Consider the following 17,244-nt stretch of genomic DNA (forward strand, 5'->3'; position numbering starts at 1 on the left):
ACGATTGTGTAAGCCTAGTGCATGTTTTATCGCTTTTTGGTAATAATTTGTTAGTTTAGATATAATTCAGTATTAGTAATGTTTATCACTTTTTTTCTTTGCGTAAAATAACTATTTTTAATTTATGGCATAAATTAAATCATACAAATATTCATATTAACATACCTTTTCCGTTAAAATATTTAGGAGAAGTCTCTTCATATTCACATATATCTTCCTCCCGGTAAATATTTTACGAGGTGGATTACTCGCAATCGCACGACTTGTGGTCTCAGTTATTTTTAATATCATCCATTTCTGTCGTCTGGACTTGAGTTTACTGCAGCACAGTGTACAAGGCTGGGATCCAGGCAAGTGTTAAGCATCTTACACCCATGTGGCTTTTGTTCTTCATGTTTTTGTGTCCACCTAAAAGTGACAGATACTGTTGGAATGTTGACCAGAGATCCAAGTGACTCCTCATTGTGAGAATGGCTCTGCCAGGGATTATGTCAAAATCACGTTTTTTGGGGATTTTAGATTGCTATACTCCTAATGCTCTAAACTTTGTTTTGTTTTTTTTTATTTATTAGTAATCATTATCTTTTTCCCAGTTCCTCATCAGAAAGCATTAATAATATATCTATATATATAAAACTGAATGTATGTATGTGTGTATCACCAACCAATCACGAAGCATCTTTCATTTCACCAGAGCTCTTCAAAAGAAGCTGAGCTGTGATTGGTTGCTATGAACAACAGTTTTCCCTGCAACCAATCCCTAAGCATCTCTCATTTCACCAGAGCTGGTTAAAAGAAACTGAGCTGTGATTGGTTGCTATGAGCAAATTTTCCCACTTGACAACACCTCAGCAGACACTGACTGGGTGGGAGATATCTAGCATATCTGGGAACATAAGCTTCCAGCCATTGTCTGCCCCCCAGAAAGGAGCACAGAGCACTTTGGTTTTGACCCCTGGCCTCTCTTAAAGGGATCCCTGGTATGGAAGTTAAAACCGTTCCACTCAGCTCTGTGGTTCTGACCCCAGGGTCTCTTAAAAGGATCATTGGTATGGAAGTTAGGGCAAATCCATACAGCACTTTGGTTCTGACCCCAGGTCTTTCTTAAAGGGATCCCCGGTATGGAAGTCAGGGCAATTGCCTTCAAATGCTCTGGTACTGACTCCAAGCTCTCTTAAAATGATCTCTTGTATGCAAGTCAGGGCAAATCCACTCTGCGCTTTGGTACTGACCCCAAGCCTCTCTTAAAGGGATCACCGGTATGGAAGGTAGGGTAAATTCCTCAGCGCTCTGATTCTCACCCCAGGCCTCTCTTAAAGGGATCCCTGGTATGGAAGTTAGGACCATTCCACTCAGCACTCTGGTTCTGACCCCAGGCTGACGGGATGATGTGGAATATTAGGGGTAGTAGTCCGGTGGCTGTGACGGGATGATGTGGGATATTAGTGGAAGTTGTCCAGTGGCTCTGGCTGACGGGATGATGTGGGATATTAGGGGTAGTAGTCCGGCGGCTGTGACGGGATGATGTGGGATATTAGTGGAAGTTGTCCAGTGGCTCTAGCTGACGGGATGATTTGGGATATTAGGGGTAGTAGTCCGGCAGCTGTGACGGGATGATGTGGGATATTAGTGGAAGTTATCCGGTGGCTCTGGCTGACGGGATGATGTGGGATATTAGGGGTAGTAGTCCAGCAGCTGTGACGGGATGATGTGGGATATTAGTGGTAGTTGTCCAGTGGCTCTGGCTGATGGGATGATGTGGGATATTAGGGGTAGTAGTCTGGTGGCTTTGATGGGATGATGTGGGATATTAGTAGTCTGGTGGCTCTGGCTGACGGGACGATGTGGGATATTAGGGGTAGTAGTCCAGTAGTTCTTGCTGATGGGATGATGTCGGATATTATAGTGAATGTGGCTATGTGGAGTGGGTAGGGCTATTCACTAGCTTTATATAGATATAATCATTATAATTTGTTATAACTAACTGTAGTTAGTTACTATGCCCGGGCAGCGCCGGGCTCTTCAGCTAGTTATATTCATAATCTCATTATTTCTTTATGTCCTTGTTGACCTCATTTACTCATTTTAAGGCTATTTTTTTTGTTTGCTATGGCAGGCTACAGGAACTACTGTAATTTCTTACTGTTGGAGGTCAGCGAGTGTCATCCACTGGTTACAGCTTTTTGTTTGCTTCTTAAGCCCCCTAGTTGGAAGAAACCTGACCTGGAGGAAGGTGAGACATTTCTGCACTATGTCTAAACTGGAATATTAGTAGGGTTTCCAAAAAAAATAAATTGAAAGACTAAGCCCAATTACTTTGGCACAGTTATACTGTTCTTTGGGTGCAACTTATTTTTTTTATTTTAGTATGTAATAAAGCTGAAAAAATAATGGATTAGACTTGTGGCTTAGTTGGTCAAACCTGCTTGCTGACTTGTTAATGTATCCGGTTTCCACAGAAAAAGTACCACAATATCCAGCTCATCTGCATAAATAAAACCCCAAATTTATTTAGAATTTATGTAAAATTTATGTAAAAAAAAGGGTGTCCATATTCCATATCTGTTGATGCATTGCGGACACATGCAGCACTCTTAGTCTTATGTACTCTTGGTGCACCCTATGATCATAAAGGCAGATTCAAGTAAGAATTAAAGTGAAACTAATATCTGATACATGTTACCCAATCCATGGGCAGCATATATCTGACACTGGCTGTATGATGTCAGCCAGGTAAGCTAAACACTGAAATGTTGCGGCATTTCAGAGAAAAACATACTTTAATAGCCATCGGGGACAAAGCCGCACTGGAGTCTGGTCAGACAGCGGGTCCCCGGCGGCTTCTCCCTTTCCTGAATTGAAAGGTCTCTGGCTACATGTGCATATAGGCAGCAACCTGTCAATCCAGGGAAGCTGCCAGGGACCTGCCTGACCAACTAGGCTATTAAATTATGTTTTTCTATGAAACACGACAGAATTTCAGAGTTGAACATGCCTGGTTGAGATCGTATAACCAGTGTCTCATACATGGTGCCAATGGATTGGGAGCATGTATCAGCTGTTAGGTTCTCTTTAATGAACGTAACTTTGTATTTTACTCTTTCCATCTAGCCCCCAAACTGATAACCATAAAGTAACAGCTGTATACAAATGTTATGCTAGACAATGTCCATGGACCCACTACATACATTACAGTTTCTGTGGGTGGGCCATACGTAGTTTTTTTTGGTAGTTATGATTTGCAAAAAAAAAAAGAAATCTTCTATATTACCAGAGCCCAGCCATTGTAATACCAAGTTACAGAATTTGTGCTTAATCATATGAGCAAAATTACAAAACAATATAGAAATGCTTTAAAGATCTGTCTTTTGACTATGAAGCTGTCAATCATTGGTAGCAGAGGAAGCGATAGGAGGAAGCATAGGGAGGCTCTTCTTATAACCTCTGTATTCTTTGAAAGCGCCTTTTAGCCAAACATAACATCATTTTTGGGATATATGGGCTAATAGTTAAGGTAATAATAAAATAAGTAAACCTTTGAAATCTTTACTCTTTTGGCATATATTTCTGTGTGAGAGTACAGTATATATTTGCTTACTTTTGTGCTGAAAAAATGTCTATATAAAACGTAAGAGGAGCATTGCGGCTTAAGTCTGCTCAACTCGGCATGGTTGTCATGTCTCTCTCCACAAGGAGAAACGCTACCCCTTGGATCCCATCACACGGCTCTCACTCAGTCAAACCAGATCTCACAATTTGCACTGATGAGAGGCAGCACCCTGAAACACAGTGTCTGCAAATTGAGATTCTTGTTTGTCTTTTATCCTAAGTCATGTGACAAGGCTCGTTAAAGGGTCACCATTGACTTTTAGGATTGTCACTTCCTTTCTCGTCCTCTTCCTCGCTGAAGAGACAATTTGTATATAAAACATAACACATTAATTAAAAATGAATACAAGATAACAAAAAGAAGATGATGGATTTCTCAAAGTGATCAAGAGAGATCCTTAATTTCCGCCATAGATCCTGCTTTTTTCACTTTTTTAAAGCTATAAAAAAAATCACAATTAGAAGCAATTTATTTTTCAGAGAAGTGACCAGACTTTAATGCAATATGACAGTGAATGTAAGGCCGGGGTCACAATAACCTGCGCAAAATACAGTCAGTATTTTACATGTGTAATACGGATGACAGACCCCTAAACAGTGCTCCGTATGTCATCCGTAATCAAGGTGTGGTCGCGTATTTTGCGCATGTCAGCATCCGTATGTAATCCGTATGGCATCCGTATGGTGAGATTTTCTCGCAGGCTTGCAAAATGGACATATAATGGAGCCCTATGACAGTTTTAATAAAGAAAAGAAAGAATAGATATACACACATAGAATGCATATATATATATGTATTCTATGTGTCTATATCTATTCTTTCGTTTCTTTATTAAAACTGTCAGTGTGAGTTTACTGTATAGCGCACTGAATTGCCGGCTTTTCTAAAAGACACCTGGTGCATATTTCTCGCAAGTCACATGTGTATTCCGTGTGTAATCCGTATTTTTTGCGCACCCATAGACTTGCATTGGCGTACTACGGGCGTAGTACGCTGACAATCGCAGCATGCTGCGAGTGGCATGGAGCGTAGAATACGGATGAGAAATATATGGCTGGTGCAAGGGACCCCATAGAGAATCATTGGTCCGTGTCTAATGCGTGCTTTTTGCGCCTCTCACTCTCCCGTATTCCTCGCCAGTGTGACCCCGGCCTAAGTGATTTTATCGCTTGCGAATGTGCAGACCAAGTTCTTACTAATGTGAGCATGGAGATAGAAATGAAATCAGGGCTTCTGCTCTCCCTCCCAGTGCTGATGTTATGTCTTCTTAACTTCATGTTGAAAAAATAATAGACCACTTAGAAAAGACTAATTTAATTAGGATCTGAACAACGCTATTGCATTAGATACTTACTAGTATGAGAAATATTCTGGTTTTAGAGTCAAATAGGGCACACACAGCATTGATATCACCTCATCTGTGGATTATAGTGCAATGTTCTATATAATTGGGAACTTTAGTTATTGTTTAAAGGTTAAAAGAGCTTGGACTTTTTTTTAGCAAATGCAACAGGGACATGATTTTTTAGCACTTACTAGTATAAAAGTATGGGAGGTTTTCCTATGACACTTGTTAGTGCAGGTTTCCTCACAGGTTGACAATCACTTCTGCTCTCAAAATGGCCGCTGATAAAGAAGCATGTGACTAGACCTGTTCTTTAGCTTCCACCAATAGAAAAACAACTTTCCCATTTGAGGTGCTATTGGACGGCTATCATGTACAGGACTGGTCACATGCCTCTACTTCAGGAGCCATTTTGAGAACAAAAACTCTGAACAGTCTGTGAGGAAAGCTGCACTAACTAGTCAGTAGCACAGTAGCACTTCTCAAAAGGTATTACCCATGGGCGGATATATCATTGGTATAATCTGTGTGGCCGCACTGGGGCCTAAGAGGTAACAGGGCCCATTTCCATCTCTAGAGCAGATGAATTGGGCATTGTGATGAACTATTAAGCTGCAAACGGCCCATATATTGTTCTTGCACAGAGGCGCTTTTCTATATGTGTCCACCAGAGGAAATACCTACATATTAGTATGTGTCACTAAAACAAGTCATCAACACATTTGTTAAAATAAAGATAAAATGGACAACCCCTTAGTTAGTGTTTTTACATATGTACCTTCTAAAATGAAAAGCGCTGTGAAATATGCTTGTGCAGTATTAAAATAATGATAATAATGATGATTATTATTATTATTATCATTATTATACCTAGGCAGTGCTCCCTACAGTAAATGTTAAATGCTGTATTATCTCTAATGCTAGTTATTTGCATTATTTTTCTCATCATTTTACTATGTAACAACTGCAGTCATTTTCTGTGCAGCAGCAAAAGGAAAAAAAAGTTCCAGCACCAGGCTTCTCTACATTAAAATCAATATTTTATTACCATGTCAAGAATAAAACATCATGTGGGAACACAGCCCCTAAATGACTGACGCGTTTCGAACAAAGTTCTTAATCATAGACCTATGATTAAGAACTTTGTTCGATACACGTCAGATGTTTAGGGGCTATGTCCCCACATGATGTTTTATTCTTGACATGGTAATAAAATATTGAAGATTTTAATGTAGAGACGCCTGGTGCTGGAACTTTTTTTTTCCTTTTGCTATTGTTAATGAGTGGTATCCAGCCACTTGTTCCTGGCACCTGTGTTCATCAGGATTCCGGTGAGGCACCAGTAATCCCTTTCCCTGCTCCCTGTATGATGTTGGATTTTCTGTGCAGTCATTTACAATACCTGTTAACATCGAGACATCATACTTTTATTTCTTTTTTACACTGTATACATTTCTTTAACTTTATATTTGTCACCTACCATTTCATGCCAATATGGCATTTCCACCCAAGAATATTACTATATGTGTAATGTAAGATATCATAACCCTGAGCGTAAACCTTTCCATATTCATACAAAGCTATCAATACATTTTCCAACCTTGCAGTAATTAGCCCATCATTACCCTGCTTTCTTCATAAAATAGATTTCTTCCTGCTTAATTTTATTTATCAGCAGTTTACCATTTAATTCCACTTCACAAATTACTTAGCACTTTTTTCTTTTTGCCCAGGAATTCATCTGATGCCAGCAGATGGTCGACCACTGAAGGGAGCACGTTCTCACGTAGCCCGAGCCCGCTGGGGTCTTGCATATACTCTAATCCACAACCCATCTCTTGCCAGCCATCGGGGATCAAGAACCATTAATGGATCTCCCACACGTTCTAAATAGCACCCGGCCAACAACCAGTGACATTCCAGTAACATAGTCTACCTCCGACCTTCCTTCCCTCCTATCCCCTAGAAGCACTGCTGGACAGGGTGGGGTTTTATAAGGGGATAGTGGCCCCCTTTATTTTTGTAGTTTAGTAAAATATATTTCTCCACTAGAACATTGTTTCATTGGCTTCTATCAATAGTTTACATTACATGACTCTGATGACCTAATTTGTTATGTAGATGTTCGGTAATCTTGTTATGTCTTTTATATATACTACTAAATATGTTTGTTGTCTACTTTATTATTCCTGTGTCTTTTGTATATGTGTATGGTGTTCACATTTCAAATTGTGAATTTGAAGCTGCAAGTTTATACACTACAGTAGTTTATATGCAGAATATGTTCCCTTTGTTGCATATGTAGTATCATTCATAATATCTAAAAACTTCCAACACAGCCAGTTATTTTTTTCCATTGTTCTCATGAGACTTTTAGCCATAATACCAAAACCAAAGCCTGGAATAATAGCATAGGCCTGTCCATAATTGATGACCCTGCATTTGTGATTGACCCCATTTTTCCAGACACTAGAAGAAGCAAGAGTTTCTCTTCTGGATCTACTTGCCAACCTGAAATTTGATGACGAACAAGTGTGATTGAAATTTCTCCAGTATTTTCTGTTGTATAGTTGGATACATGACAAATATAGGCTGTACCCTGCTTAGCAGGAGTTACTGTGACACTTCCATTCTTAAATTTTCTAATTGATGCCTTAATGTCTTTGTAGTTTTGATTATCTCCGTCTTTTTGAATTATGAAATAAGGCACTCCTACCTCTCTGCAAAGCAACAAAGTATCACCCCAAGCTGGACTATCGCTAATTATTTCCACTGGTTTTCTACACTGTAAGTCAGGAACTTTGTCTAATGGGATATCCTTTAAATCGTTTGGAGATAGGCAGATAATTTCTTTTTTTCTGTCAATCGTGGTCCAAGTTTTTTGAATCCAAACTATTAACCATGCCAAGGAGCAAGAGCAATGGAAGGAATTTCTGTGCAGCTGGACATGTGTCAGAGAGGTCAATGGATCAAAAAGACCTTCGGGCAATGAATATAACTGATTGCTGCTGAGCTGCAGAGATCTCAATCGTTTAGAATTGTTGAATGCTCCAAATGGAATAGTAACCAGTTGGTTGTTGTTGAGGTTTAGAAGCTCAAGATCTCCAAGTGTTGAAAGATCTGTCCAAGGAAACTCATTGACCTGGTTGTGACTTATGTCTAGACTTATCAGACTGGTTAGAGCCTGGAATGTGCCGGGATGGATAGTCGTTATCTCGTTATATGTCAGATACAGTGATGTCAGCTTTAAAATATTAGCAAAGGAGGTTCTGTTAAGTTTGCTGATGTTGTTAACAGATAGGGAGAGCTGATTTAGATTCTCAGGGAAACCTACTGGTACGTGCAATAGTTCTCTGTACGAGCAGTCTGCCGAAGGGCGGGCCGTAGTAATGCACTGGCAGGTGGCTGGACAAGATGTGCTTGGCACCAGACACAGGTATCCAATAACAGCAAACAAAAAAATAAACGTGCCCATGATCTGGAAAAAAAAATCTGTGAAAGAGATTTGGGACAAAATGGTCAAGAAAGAACAATATACAGTATGACTACATTTCACCATAGTGCATTTGATGGCAAACAAGTAAGCACTTTATCACCAGAATTCACTTTCCACGCCTGTTTTATAGGTGAGTATCTTTAACCTAATCCTGACATTTGTAGCCACAACCTTCTCTTTGTTATTTCTCATACTTTCCCCTTTTTTATATTAACCATCTCTCTTTCAGCCGGTCTTTCTCCGCGCTCTGTACATAATTCCTCAGCTTGGCAACAGAACTTTTGGATCTTTGCCAACTCCTGTTCGCACACTTTCCTTTCACATGACAACTCCAAATGTTTTGTGAGTACAAGAAAATAGGAAATCTTCCACTTCCGCTTAATAACAACGACCCCTCTTTGACTTTGATACTTTAACCATGGTTATCATCGCTATACATGTGTAACTGTCCTGTTGGGCTCACTGATATGTCATCTTACTCCTCAGTTGTTCTATTTAGGAATATCTACATTGCTGTAAATATTGGCTTATTACATCCTAATTATCTGTTTCTATCTTCTTTCTCAGCAATACTATCATGCAATATACAGTACACAATCCTACTCCTCTTACCTGAATACAGCGTTCTCCCACGCTATTTGGATAACAAAAATAAACTCAGACTGTCTTTTTCTCTTCCTCAAACAGGCTGGGAACAGCCCAAAATCCTTTAGCCAGAGTTAAAGCATAAAATTCTGCAGCCTGTTGTCCCTCCTCTGCTGTGTGCTGTCTGTCAGTGCCTGGAGTCCAGAATCAGTTTATGCAAACTGCTTTGCTTCTAAAGGAAGAAATCTGCTTCCAAAATAATGTTTACATAGTTTCCCAGCAATGTCTACATTTCAGCTCCCATCTGTGGACAAGTCTGATTTGGCCTTTAGAGTCTCATCGAAAACACAACATGGGATTCTAGTTAGCAACATAAAGTGCAATGAACTAGTGTGAACCGTCAAAATATCATTTATAGATTGTCATAACATTTCTTGCAAAATATTTAAAGGGGTTGGCCACTACTTAATACTTAAAGGGGTTGGAACACAACAATTCCACCATTTCTATCTAGTGGCAGCAGTTGAGTGCTGCAGACCCATACCCTAGAGAAGGGGGTGTATGTGCAGTACCCAGCCGTGGCCACTAAGGTTTTGACAGAGCTGTTCTGTTCCAGCAGCATCCGAGAATTTCCAACTGCCACTGGTGCTAGTGACAGCGACATGGCCATTACTTAATATTTAAAGGATTGGAACACAACAATTCCACCATTTCTATATAGTGGCCACAGCTGGGTGCTGCAGACCCATACCCTAGAGTAGAGGGTGTATGTGCAGTACTCCGCCGAAGCCACTAAAGTTTTGACAGAGCTGTTGTGTTCTGGCAGCATCCGAGAACTTCCAACCACCATTGGTACAATGACAGCTGGTGGCAGGTGTTGCACCCCCATCGATCAGACATTGATGGCATATCCCAAAGATAAGCCATCAGTAAAAAAGTAGTGTCCGACCTCTTTAAATTGATTTTCCTCGTGATGCATATGAAAATATACACATTTCTTAGATTTATGTTACAAACTTTCTTTTAGTTTTACATTTATGACTAGATCCTGAGCAATTTAAACACTTTGTAGCTGAACTTTCTAATAAGCATGATTGATTGATGCTGTATATTAGGTATTACTTACAGTATATTCATATAGCACACACATCAATCTCATAGGGTCAAAATATAGAGATGAAACCAAATAGAATAACTCTTGCTAGTAATGGAGAGCTCCCCATAATATAATCCTGAAGCTAAAAACATCAGGATTGTTTCTTGCTGAATGTGTTTTATGGAGGAGGCCTAGGTGAGTAACATTCATGCTCATGGCATATTCTCCCTTTATAATGAAATTGTATTTTATTATACTACCTTTGGGATGATGTAACCTAGCTGCTGGCATTTATTTCCAGTGGGAATCTCATTTTTTATAGCTTATACCACAAAGTGCATTTATGGGCCTATGTTGACCAGTAATACTAAATAGCAGCAATAATTAAGTCAGCCCCTTAGTCCCTTGACTCTAATTAATTAAAAGTGCAATAAAATGTTAACTTAGCACTAATAACTAGGGGCTGTTGTAATGCATAAGCCTATATCAATACATTCAGCACTGGAGGAACCATTTCCAAACAGCAGTAAAGTTTCATGATGGTTTTGCCATATTGTATCTCTGAGAAACAGTCCTGGGAACTGCAATTGGAATTGATTTTTTATAATTAGAGGATTTTATTGGGAAAAACCCTAACAAAATGTAACAAAGTTGCATATGACAGGGTACACAACAATTACACAAATACACATGATCTAAACTGTGTTAGAACATTTTTGATCAAAATGAGACTATAAAGATAGATTTTCAACATCTTACTTTTTATACCTAGTTCTAAACAGTGATCCATATACTCCAGGAGGTACATGCCATGTCTAGATACTGGCACAGTTTATGATCATAGCGTTGATAATACTTTAATATTTAATCAAGGCACTTTTTTATATAACATTAAGAAGGCAATTATTGGTAGTCACTTTAGGTACACAAAGCACAAATGTAGTGGTATAACTTTAGGGGTTAAATAAGTTTAAGCAAGCCGCTGGTGTCTCGAGGCCCAGCACACAAGGTACTGAGGCTGGTCAGTCAGGGCCTGATGATATCTTCTCATTCATTTTTCACTTTTTGATCACTGCTATGGCAGAGGCCTAAGGCCAAGGTTTCACGCCCTCTAGGTGGCACAAGTGCATAAAGCAGAATGAGTTTATGGGTCATTCTGCATTATGGAAAAAAACACAGGACTAGCAGTCTTATAAAGTAGGGCATGGCAGTGAGATTCATCGCACACTCTTAATTCAGGTGATTCATGATTTTATTATTCATGAAAACAGGCATATTTACAAGTTGCTGTGAAATATGGCCCAAAGTTACGACGTTTCAACCCATCCAGGGTCTTTATCACAATATCAATGTTTGCTGATACAAAAGGAAACATCTTCAAATATAGTCACCAATTCAATGGGACTTATCATGGATACTGTGTTGTCTGGGCATTCCGGGCTTCACGTGGCATTCTCGTGCCTGTACATGCTGGTAACTATCACATAACATTAGCTCTAGGTGTGACAGACTGTGAGATCATTGGCAGCAGTGAATCCCAGTTATTGGGGTGTTTCGGTTCCAGCATGAAGTCATGTGGCATGCCCTAGTTTAGTGGAAGCTATTCTCATGAATGATATATCCAGTGATTTATTAAGACTAGCAACTTGTACTCAAGAAGAGTCAAGTAGAGAAAGATGCACCAAATGTCAAGTACTAATTTATTAAGCCTACCAAAGTATATGACTTGTTAGTAGTGTAGTCCCATCTCACACAGTATTATTTTTCATTCACTTGATAATTCTTATGCTGTTCATTGTGTGATATGTATTCCTCCTACTTTTTCTATGTTGCCATATCCATGTGTGACACATTGTTAAACCCATATCATATCATTTATAAAGACATATATTCGTGGTACTTGGGAGTTGGCTTAATGACTTAATGCTTAAAAACAGGTTATGGTCTATAGTGATGTACAGCTCGGACATTCTCATTCAATTTGGACTGGTGTCATGGTACACAAATAGTGTAGGCATGCTACTCTTTTGCCATAGTGCAGACCAACTATCATATTGGCGACTTCTACATCTGTATTTAAGATGGTTATACAGATTAAAAGACCCCAAAAATGTATCTAAAGGTTAAGGACTGTCTGTAGTCCTGAAGAGATCTTGCATCGGGGGTGGAGTAAGGCTGATGGGTCCAAGCTGAACTTTTCACCAGGGACCCTGCACAATACAGTTGTTTTTGGAACCGTGTATTTAGTTTATGAATAGGTTGGTAAATGCATCTCACACAAGTTCATCTTAAGATGCCACATTGCTTGTATAATCTATCTGGTGTGGAACTTAAAAAGTTCACATGGTGCTTTATCCAAGCTAGTCATGATTTATGACATACATTCTCAATTCTGAAATGAATATAATATTGCTTTTTTCCTATAGATTTTTTTCAATTCATGTTTTTCACATCTGCTTCTCATTTTTGTGTTGTAATTGCATTCATTTTCCATCTTCGCATGCTTCATCCTTGTCCTTTTTAACCCCTTCCCGGCCTTAGCATGCTCCCCCTACTCACTCCACCACACTCCCCTTCTTCAGCTGTCAGATTGAGGTCAGATAATAATCACACCTCCGATAAAAGCTTTTCCAAGTATCACAGCCTGGGGGATTTGACAGAGTGGTGGGGAGAGCCAGCTTGATATGCAGGAAGCAAGAGAGAAAGAGAGATGTGTGCAGTGACATGGAGAGCAATGCTTGAAATCACTGGCACTGGAGTGAGAGACTACAGGCAGGATGGGAGGGAAGGGATGAAGAGAGGAATACACAGACTGAAAACAAGACATAAGTGCCATGACTAAGACCATTACCCAAACCATGAACAGTGTGTGATTCATCTGATACATCAGAGGTGGATGAATAATACTAGAAAGGAAGTAAAGATATGGAATAGAGCAGGAAACAATGTGAATATTACCTACTAAAACATTACTGGAATGCATGAAATGTACAAAAGTAATATAAGAGATGCATGCAACCACATAAATCACTGTGAGTACAGAACATATGTGTTACTACTTTATTAAACCTCAGTTAAATCATCCAGTGGTGGGGCCTAAACACAGCATGTTCTCATCTAACGGAATGTTCTTTTGTGGACCATCATGTATCTGCATTGATCAGTGGAACTATCGAGTATGATATAAACCATGACAGTAGCTTTGATACCCTCAGGATTTGTCCTGAAAAATGTGGAAATGAGGAGCTCTGTATATTTGATGGGTCATTGCCAGTTTCCGGACTGAATGAGTGCCAGTTCTGAGAACAATCTGTTGGCATTTAGATTTCACTATGAATAAACATGAAGGCTGGACTGCCGACTCCCTGTATAAAATAGGCTATTTAAAACTAATTACACTCATGAGATTTCTATGGCCATTATATAAATGTGGATGATATGTCAACATATTCTTGGGTTCACTATCTACAAAATATGGTCAATAGTAACCTCCTTAATGGGAATCTGTCAGTAATATAAACCCCCAAATTAAAAAACTAGCATTTATATCTGCATGTAGATAGCTACATTCCCTAGTACTTAGCATTTTAATTCATATGCAAATGAAATGTTAAGTGCTATGGGTGTGAGAGAGCACTTCATGAGCCTGTGCCTTTTATGTTGCTTTTCCGCCCAGCTCAAGCATCTTTAGCATGATTTACAGCTCACTTTCTGATATTCTTGGCCTCACACAGACAGTGAGCTATCAATCAAGCTAAACAAGGCTGGTACTGGAAGAGAAAACAACCTCAGGAGGCAGAAGCTCAGTCATACTCATAACATTTAAAGAAGTTGTCCACTACTTGGAAAACTTCTTCTCATACCCCATGCTTGGCCCAGAAAAAATAAAAAATCTTATACTGTCATCACTTGCTCTCCTGGGGCTCTCGTGCTGATGTTGTGACACGTGACCCTGGCACCCAGTCAGCCCTGGTATCACTGTCCCCACCTCCTGTCAAATTGAACATGAAGAGGAAGAAGGGGGGGCAGCAAGTCCTGGCTTCCTCTTCATGTTCAATCAGTACGAAGGCGGGGACAGTGATGCCAGCACTGATTGGGCGCTGGGGTCATATGTCACAACAACCACACGAAGACCTCATGACTACTAGTGCTCATACCGCTGGAACTACGCCAGCACGGGAGGTGAGTATAGTTTTTTAATTTTATCGGGGCAAGATATTTAGATCAAGAAGGGGTTGTCCAGGTAGTGGACAACCTCTTTAACATCTCTGAAATAAAAAGCAGAATACTTAAGAATACAGCAACAAATAGAACATATAAAGGTGTTGATGGATTTATATTTCCAAGACCTACATGTCTTTGAAATATGAGGTATGGAGGGGAGGTCTTCTTATTAGCAGATTCCCTTTAAAACAAGTCAAGAACAACTTTTAATATACCTGGGTGCCATTATGACAACACAGACTCTGTGTTAGTTATTTGAAAGTGGGCAGGATCTTACAGATGTTTGAGACCAGCTGACGCACACCTATATATTATTATTATTAATTTATATATATATAGCACCATTGATTCCATGGTGCTGTACATGAGAAGGGGTAACATACAAAGTACAGATATCACTTACAGTAAACAAACAATCACAGACTGATATGGAGGGGAGAGAGGACCCTGCCCTTTCGAGCTTACATTCTACAGGATGGTGAGGAAGGAGACAGTAGGTTGGGGGGTTGCAGCAGCTCCAGTGATGGTGAGGCGGTACCTCCAGTAGTGGTGAGGAGACAGCAGGGATCATTGCAGGCTGTAAGCTTTCCTGAAGAGATGGGTTTTCAGGTTCCATCTGAAGGATCCGATTGTGTTTGATAGTCGGACGTGTTTGGGCAAAGAATTCCAGAGGATGGGGGCTATTCGGAAGAAGTCTTGGAGGCGGTTGGGTGAGGAGCAAAAAAGTGTGGAGGAGAGAAGGAGGTCTTTAGAAGACCGGAGATTACGTGAGGGAAGGTATTGTGAGATTAGTTCAGAGACATATGGGGGAGACAGGTTATAGATGGCCTTGTAGGTCAGCATTAGTAATTATGCTGAGGGAATGGGAGCGAGTGAAGAGATTTGCAGAGGGAAGAAGCGGAGGAGTAGCGAGGAGAGAGATGAATTAGTTGGGCGGCAGAGTTAAGAATGGACTGGAGAGGTGCGAGGGTGTTAGCAGGGAGGCCACAGAAAAAGATGTTGCAATAGTCGAGGCGGGAGATGATGGCATGTACAAGCATTTTAGTAGAATGAGGGTTGAGGAAGGGACGGATTCTGGAAATATTTTTGAGCTGGAGGCGACAGGAGGTGGAGAGAGCTTGGATGTGCGATTTGAAGGACAGGGCAGAGTCAAGGGTTACTCTGAGGCAGCCGACCTCTGGTACGGGGGAAAGTGTGATGTCGTCAATTGTTATACTGTAGATAAGTCGGGTAAGAAAGATCTGTGAGATGGTGAAAGATGATGAGTTCAGATTTGTCCACATTGAGATGAGGAAGCAAGAGGAGAAGGAGGATATGGTTGATAGACACTCCGGGATTCTGGAGAGCAGAGAGGTGACATCTGGGCCAGAGAGGTAGATCTGTGTATCATCAGCATAATGGTGGTACTGGAATCCATGGGACTTTATGAGTTGCCCCAGGCCAAGTGTATAGATTGAGAAGAGTAGGGGTCCTAGAACAGAGCCTTGCGGGACTCCATCAGAGAGAGGGTGGGATGAGGAGGTGTGTAGGAGTGGGAGATGCTGAATTTGCGGTTGGAAAGGTATGAGGAGATCCAGGATAGGACGAGGTCTTTGATGCCAAAGGAGGAGAGGATCTGCAGTAGGAGGCAGTGGTCAACTCTGTCGAAAGCAGAGGACAGGTCTAGAAGGAGGAGTATAGAGTATTGTCCGTTAGATCTTTATATTATTTTTTAAAGGGAACTTGTCACCAGTTTTTTGTAACATAACTTTGCCCATAACCTTTAAGGTCAGAAGAATGAGAATCCTTCAATGCCTTTATATCCTCAGATGTGCTTCTACATACCTCAGAAAAAGTGTTTTATACTTGTCCCGCGCTGTATGTAAATTGCGCTGTCCGGTCCGATGTGTTTCTCAAATTTTGATCAGCGCCACCTCGGACCCATCATCCACATAGGGCTAAAAGTCCCATGTCTGCACGATGCAATCTATGGCTGTTCATTAGGACACAGTGCAGCACTCCATTGCAACTCTTCGACTCCACTGCACAGGCATGAGACTTCAGGCACTACGTGAATGAATGAGAGACGCCATCCACTTACATGCATGGTTCGGGGCGGTGTTTGCAGGGATCGGGGTGGTGTTTGAAGGCATCGGGACTGCACTGACACAATGTGGAAACACCCATTGGACCAGACTGTGCAATTTACATACAGCGAGGTACAAGTAAAACACCTTTTCTGAGGTATGCATGGGCACATCGGAGGATACCAAGGGGATGCAGGATCCTCATTGTTGTAATCATAAAGGTGAAGGGCAAAATTTATAAATGAAAAACTAGTGACAGATTCCCTTTAAATCTTGAAAAAAAAATTCCATCATATGTGAATTAAGTAGAAATGATAATGTTGTTTTGTGAGCTAAAAAATACCAAATCGCAAAATGTGGCATGTGATATGTTCATCTGTCACTCTGTAATCTCTTCTGTACCCATGTCTTTATTTAAATTCCTTCTGCCTCTTGTCAGGTGATTTGTTAGCAATTGTTCATCTGCCACCATTGTATCACATGCAGACTTCACACATCTATTCACCATTCCTGAATGTGACAGAATAATTGAGAGACAGTGTGAAAGGAAATTGGAAGACAAGAGGTGGGGGGAGAAGCCAAGGTTACTCCTAAAAAAGGCTCTAGAGTGCCAGCCCTTGTACAGTGACAATGCCCCTGGGAATCATGGAAGGCAGGAGTTACAGAGCAACATGATAGCAATCTGGGACTGACAGGTTTCAGCCTCTGTGCAGGAAGCTGGAAAATACTATGTGTGAGACATAGGCCTGGAGCAGAAATATCTCCACATTAAATTCATATCATATCCCATGTGCAAAGGACATTGAAACAGATGATAGTGTA

At 40.4% G+C, this 17,244-nt stretch overlaps 1 protein-coding gene across 4 annotated transcripts in view; it reads left to right on the plus strand.

The window, feature by feature from the left end:
- STRA6 (signaling receptor and transporter of retinol STRA6) overlaps window positions 1-7,133 on the plus strand; it is a 219,810-nt gene extending 212,677 nt beyond the window's left edge. For all 4 annotated transcript variants that reach the window (XM_073579469.1, XM_073579468.1, XM_073579470.1 and 1 more), the window contains 3 exons: window positions 187-350; window positions 2,117-2,233; window positions 6,689-7,133. In XM_073579469.1, coding sequence (XP_073435570.1) covers window positions 187-350; window positions 2,117-2,233; window positions 6,689-6,849 — 442 coding nt within the window. In that variant the 3' untranslated portion in view covers window positions 6,850-7,133. The remainder of the gene's footprint in view (window positions 1-186; window positions 351-2,116; window positions 2,234-6,688) is intronic.
- The last annotated feature ends 10,111 nt before the right edge of the window (window positions 7,134-17,244 follow it).

This window comes from Dendrobates tinctorius, unplaced genomic scaffold (genome assembly GCF_039654945.1).
Source record: "Dendrobates tinctorius isolate UK_male_01 unplaced genomic scaffold, ASM3965494v1 ptg000062l, whole genome shotgun sequence".
Lineage (NCBI taxonomy): Eukaryota > Metazoa > Chordata > Amphibia > Anura > Dendrobatidae > Dendrobates > Dendrobates tinctorius.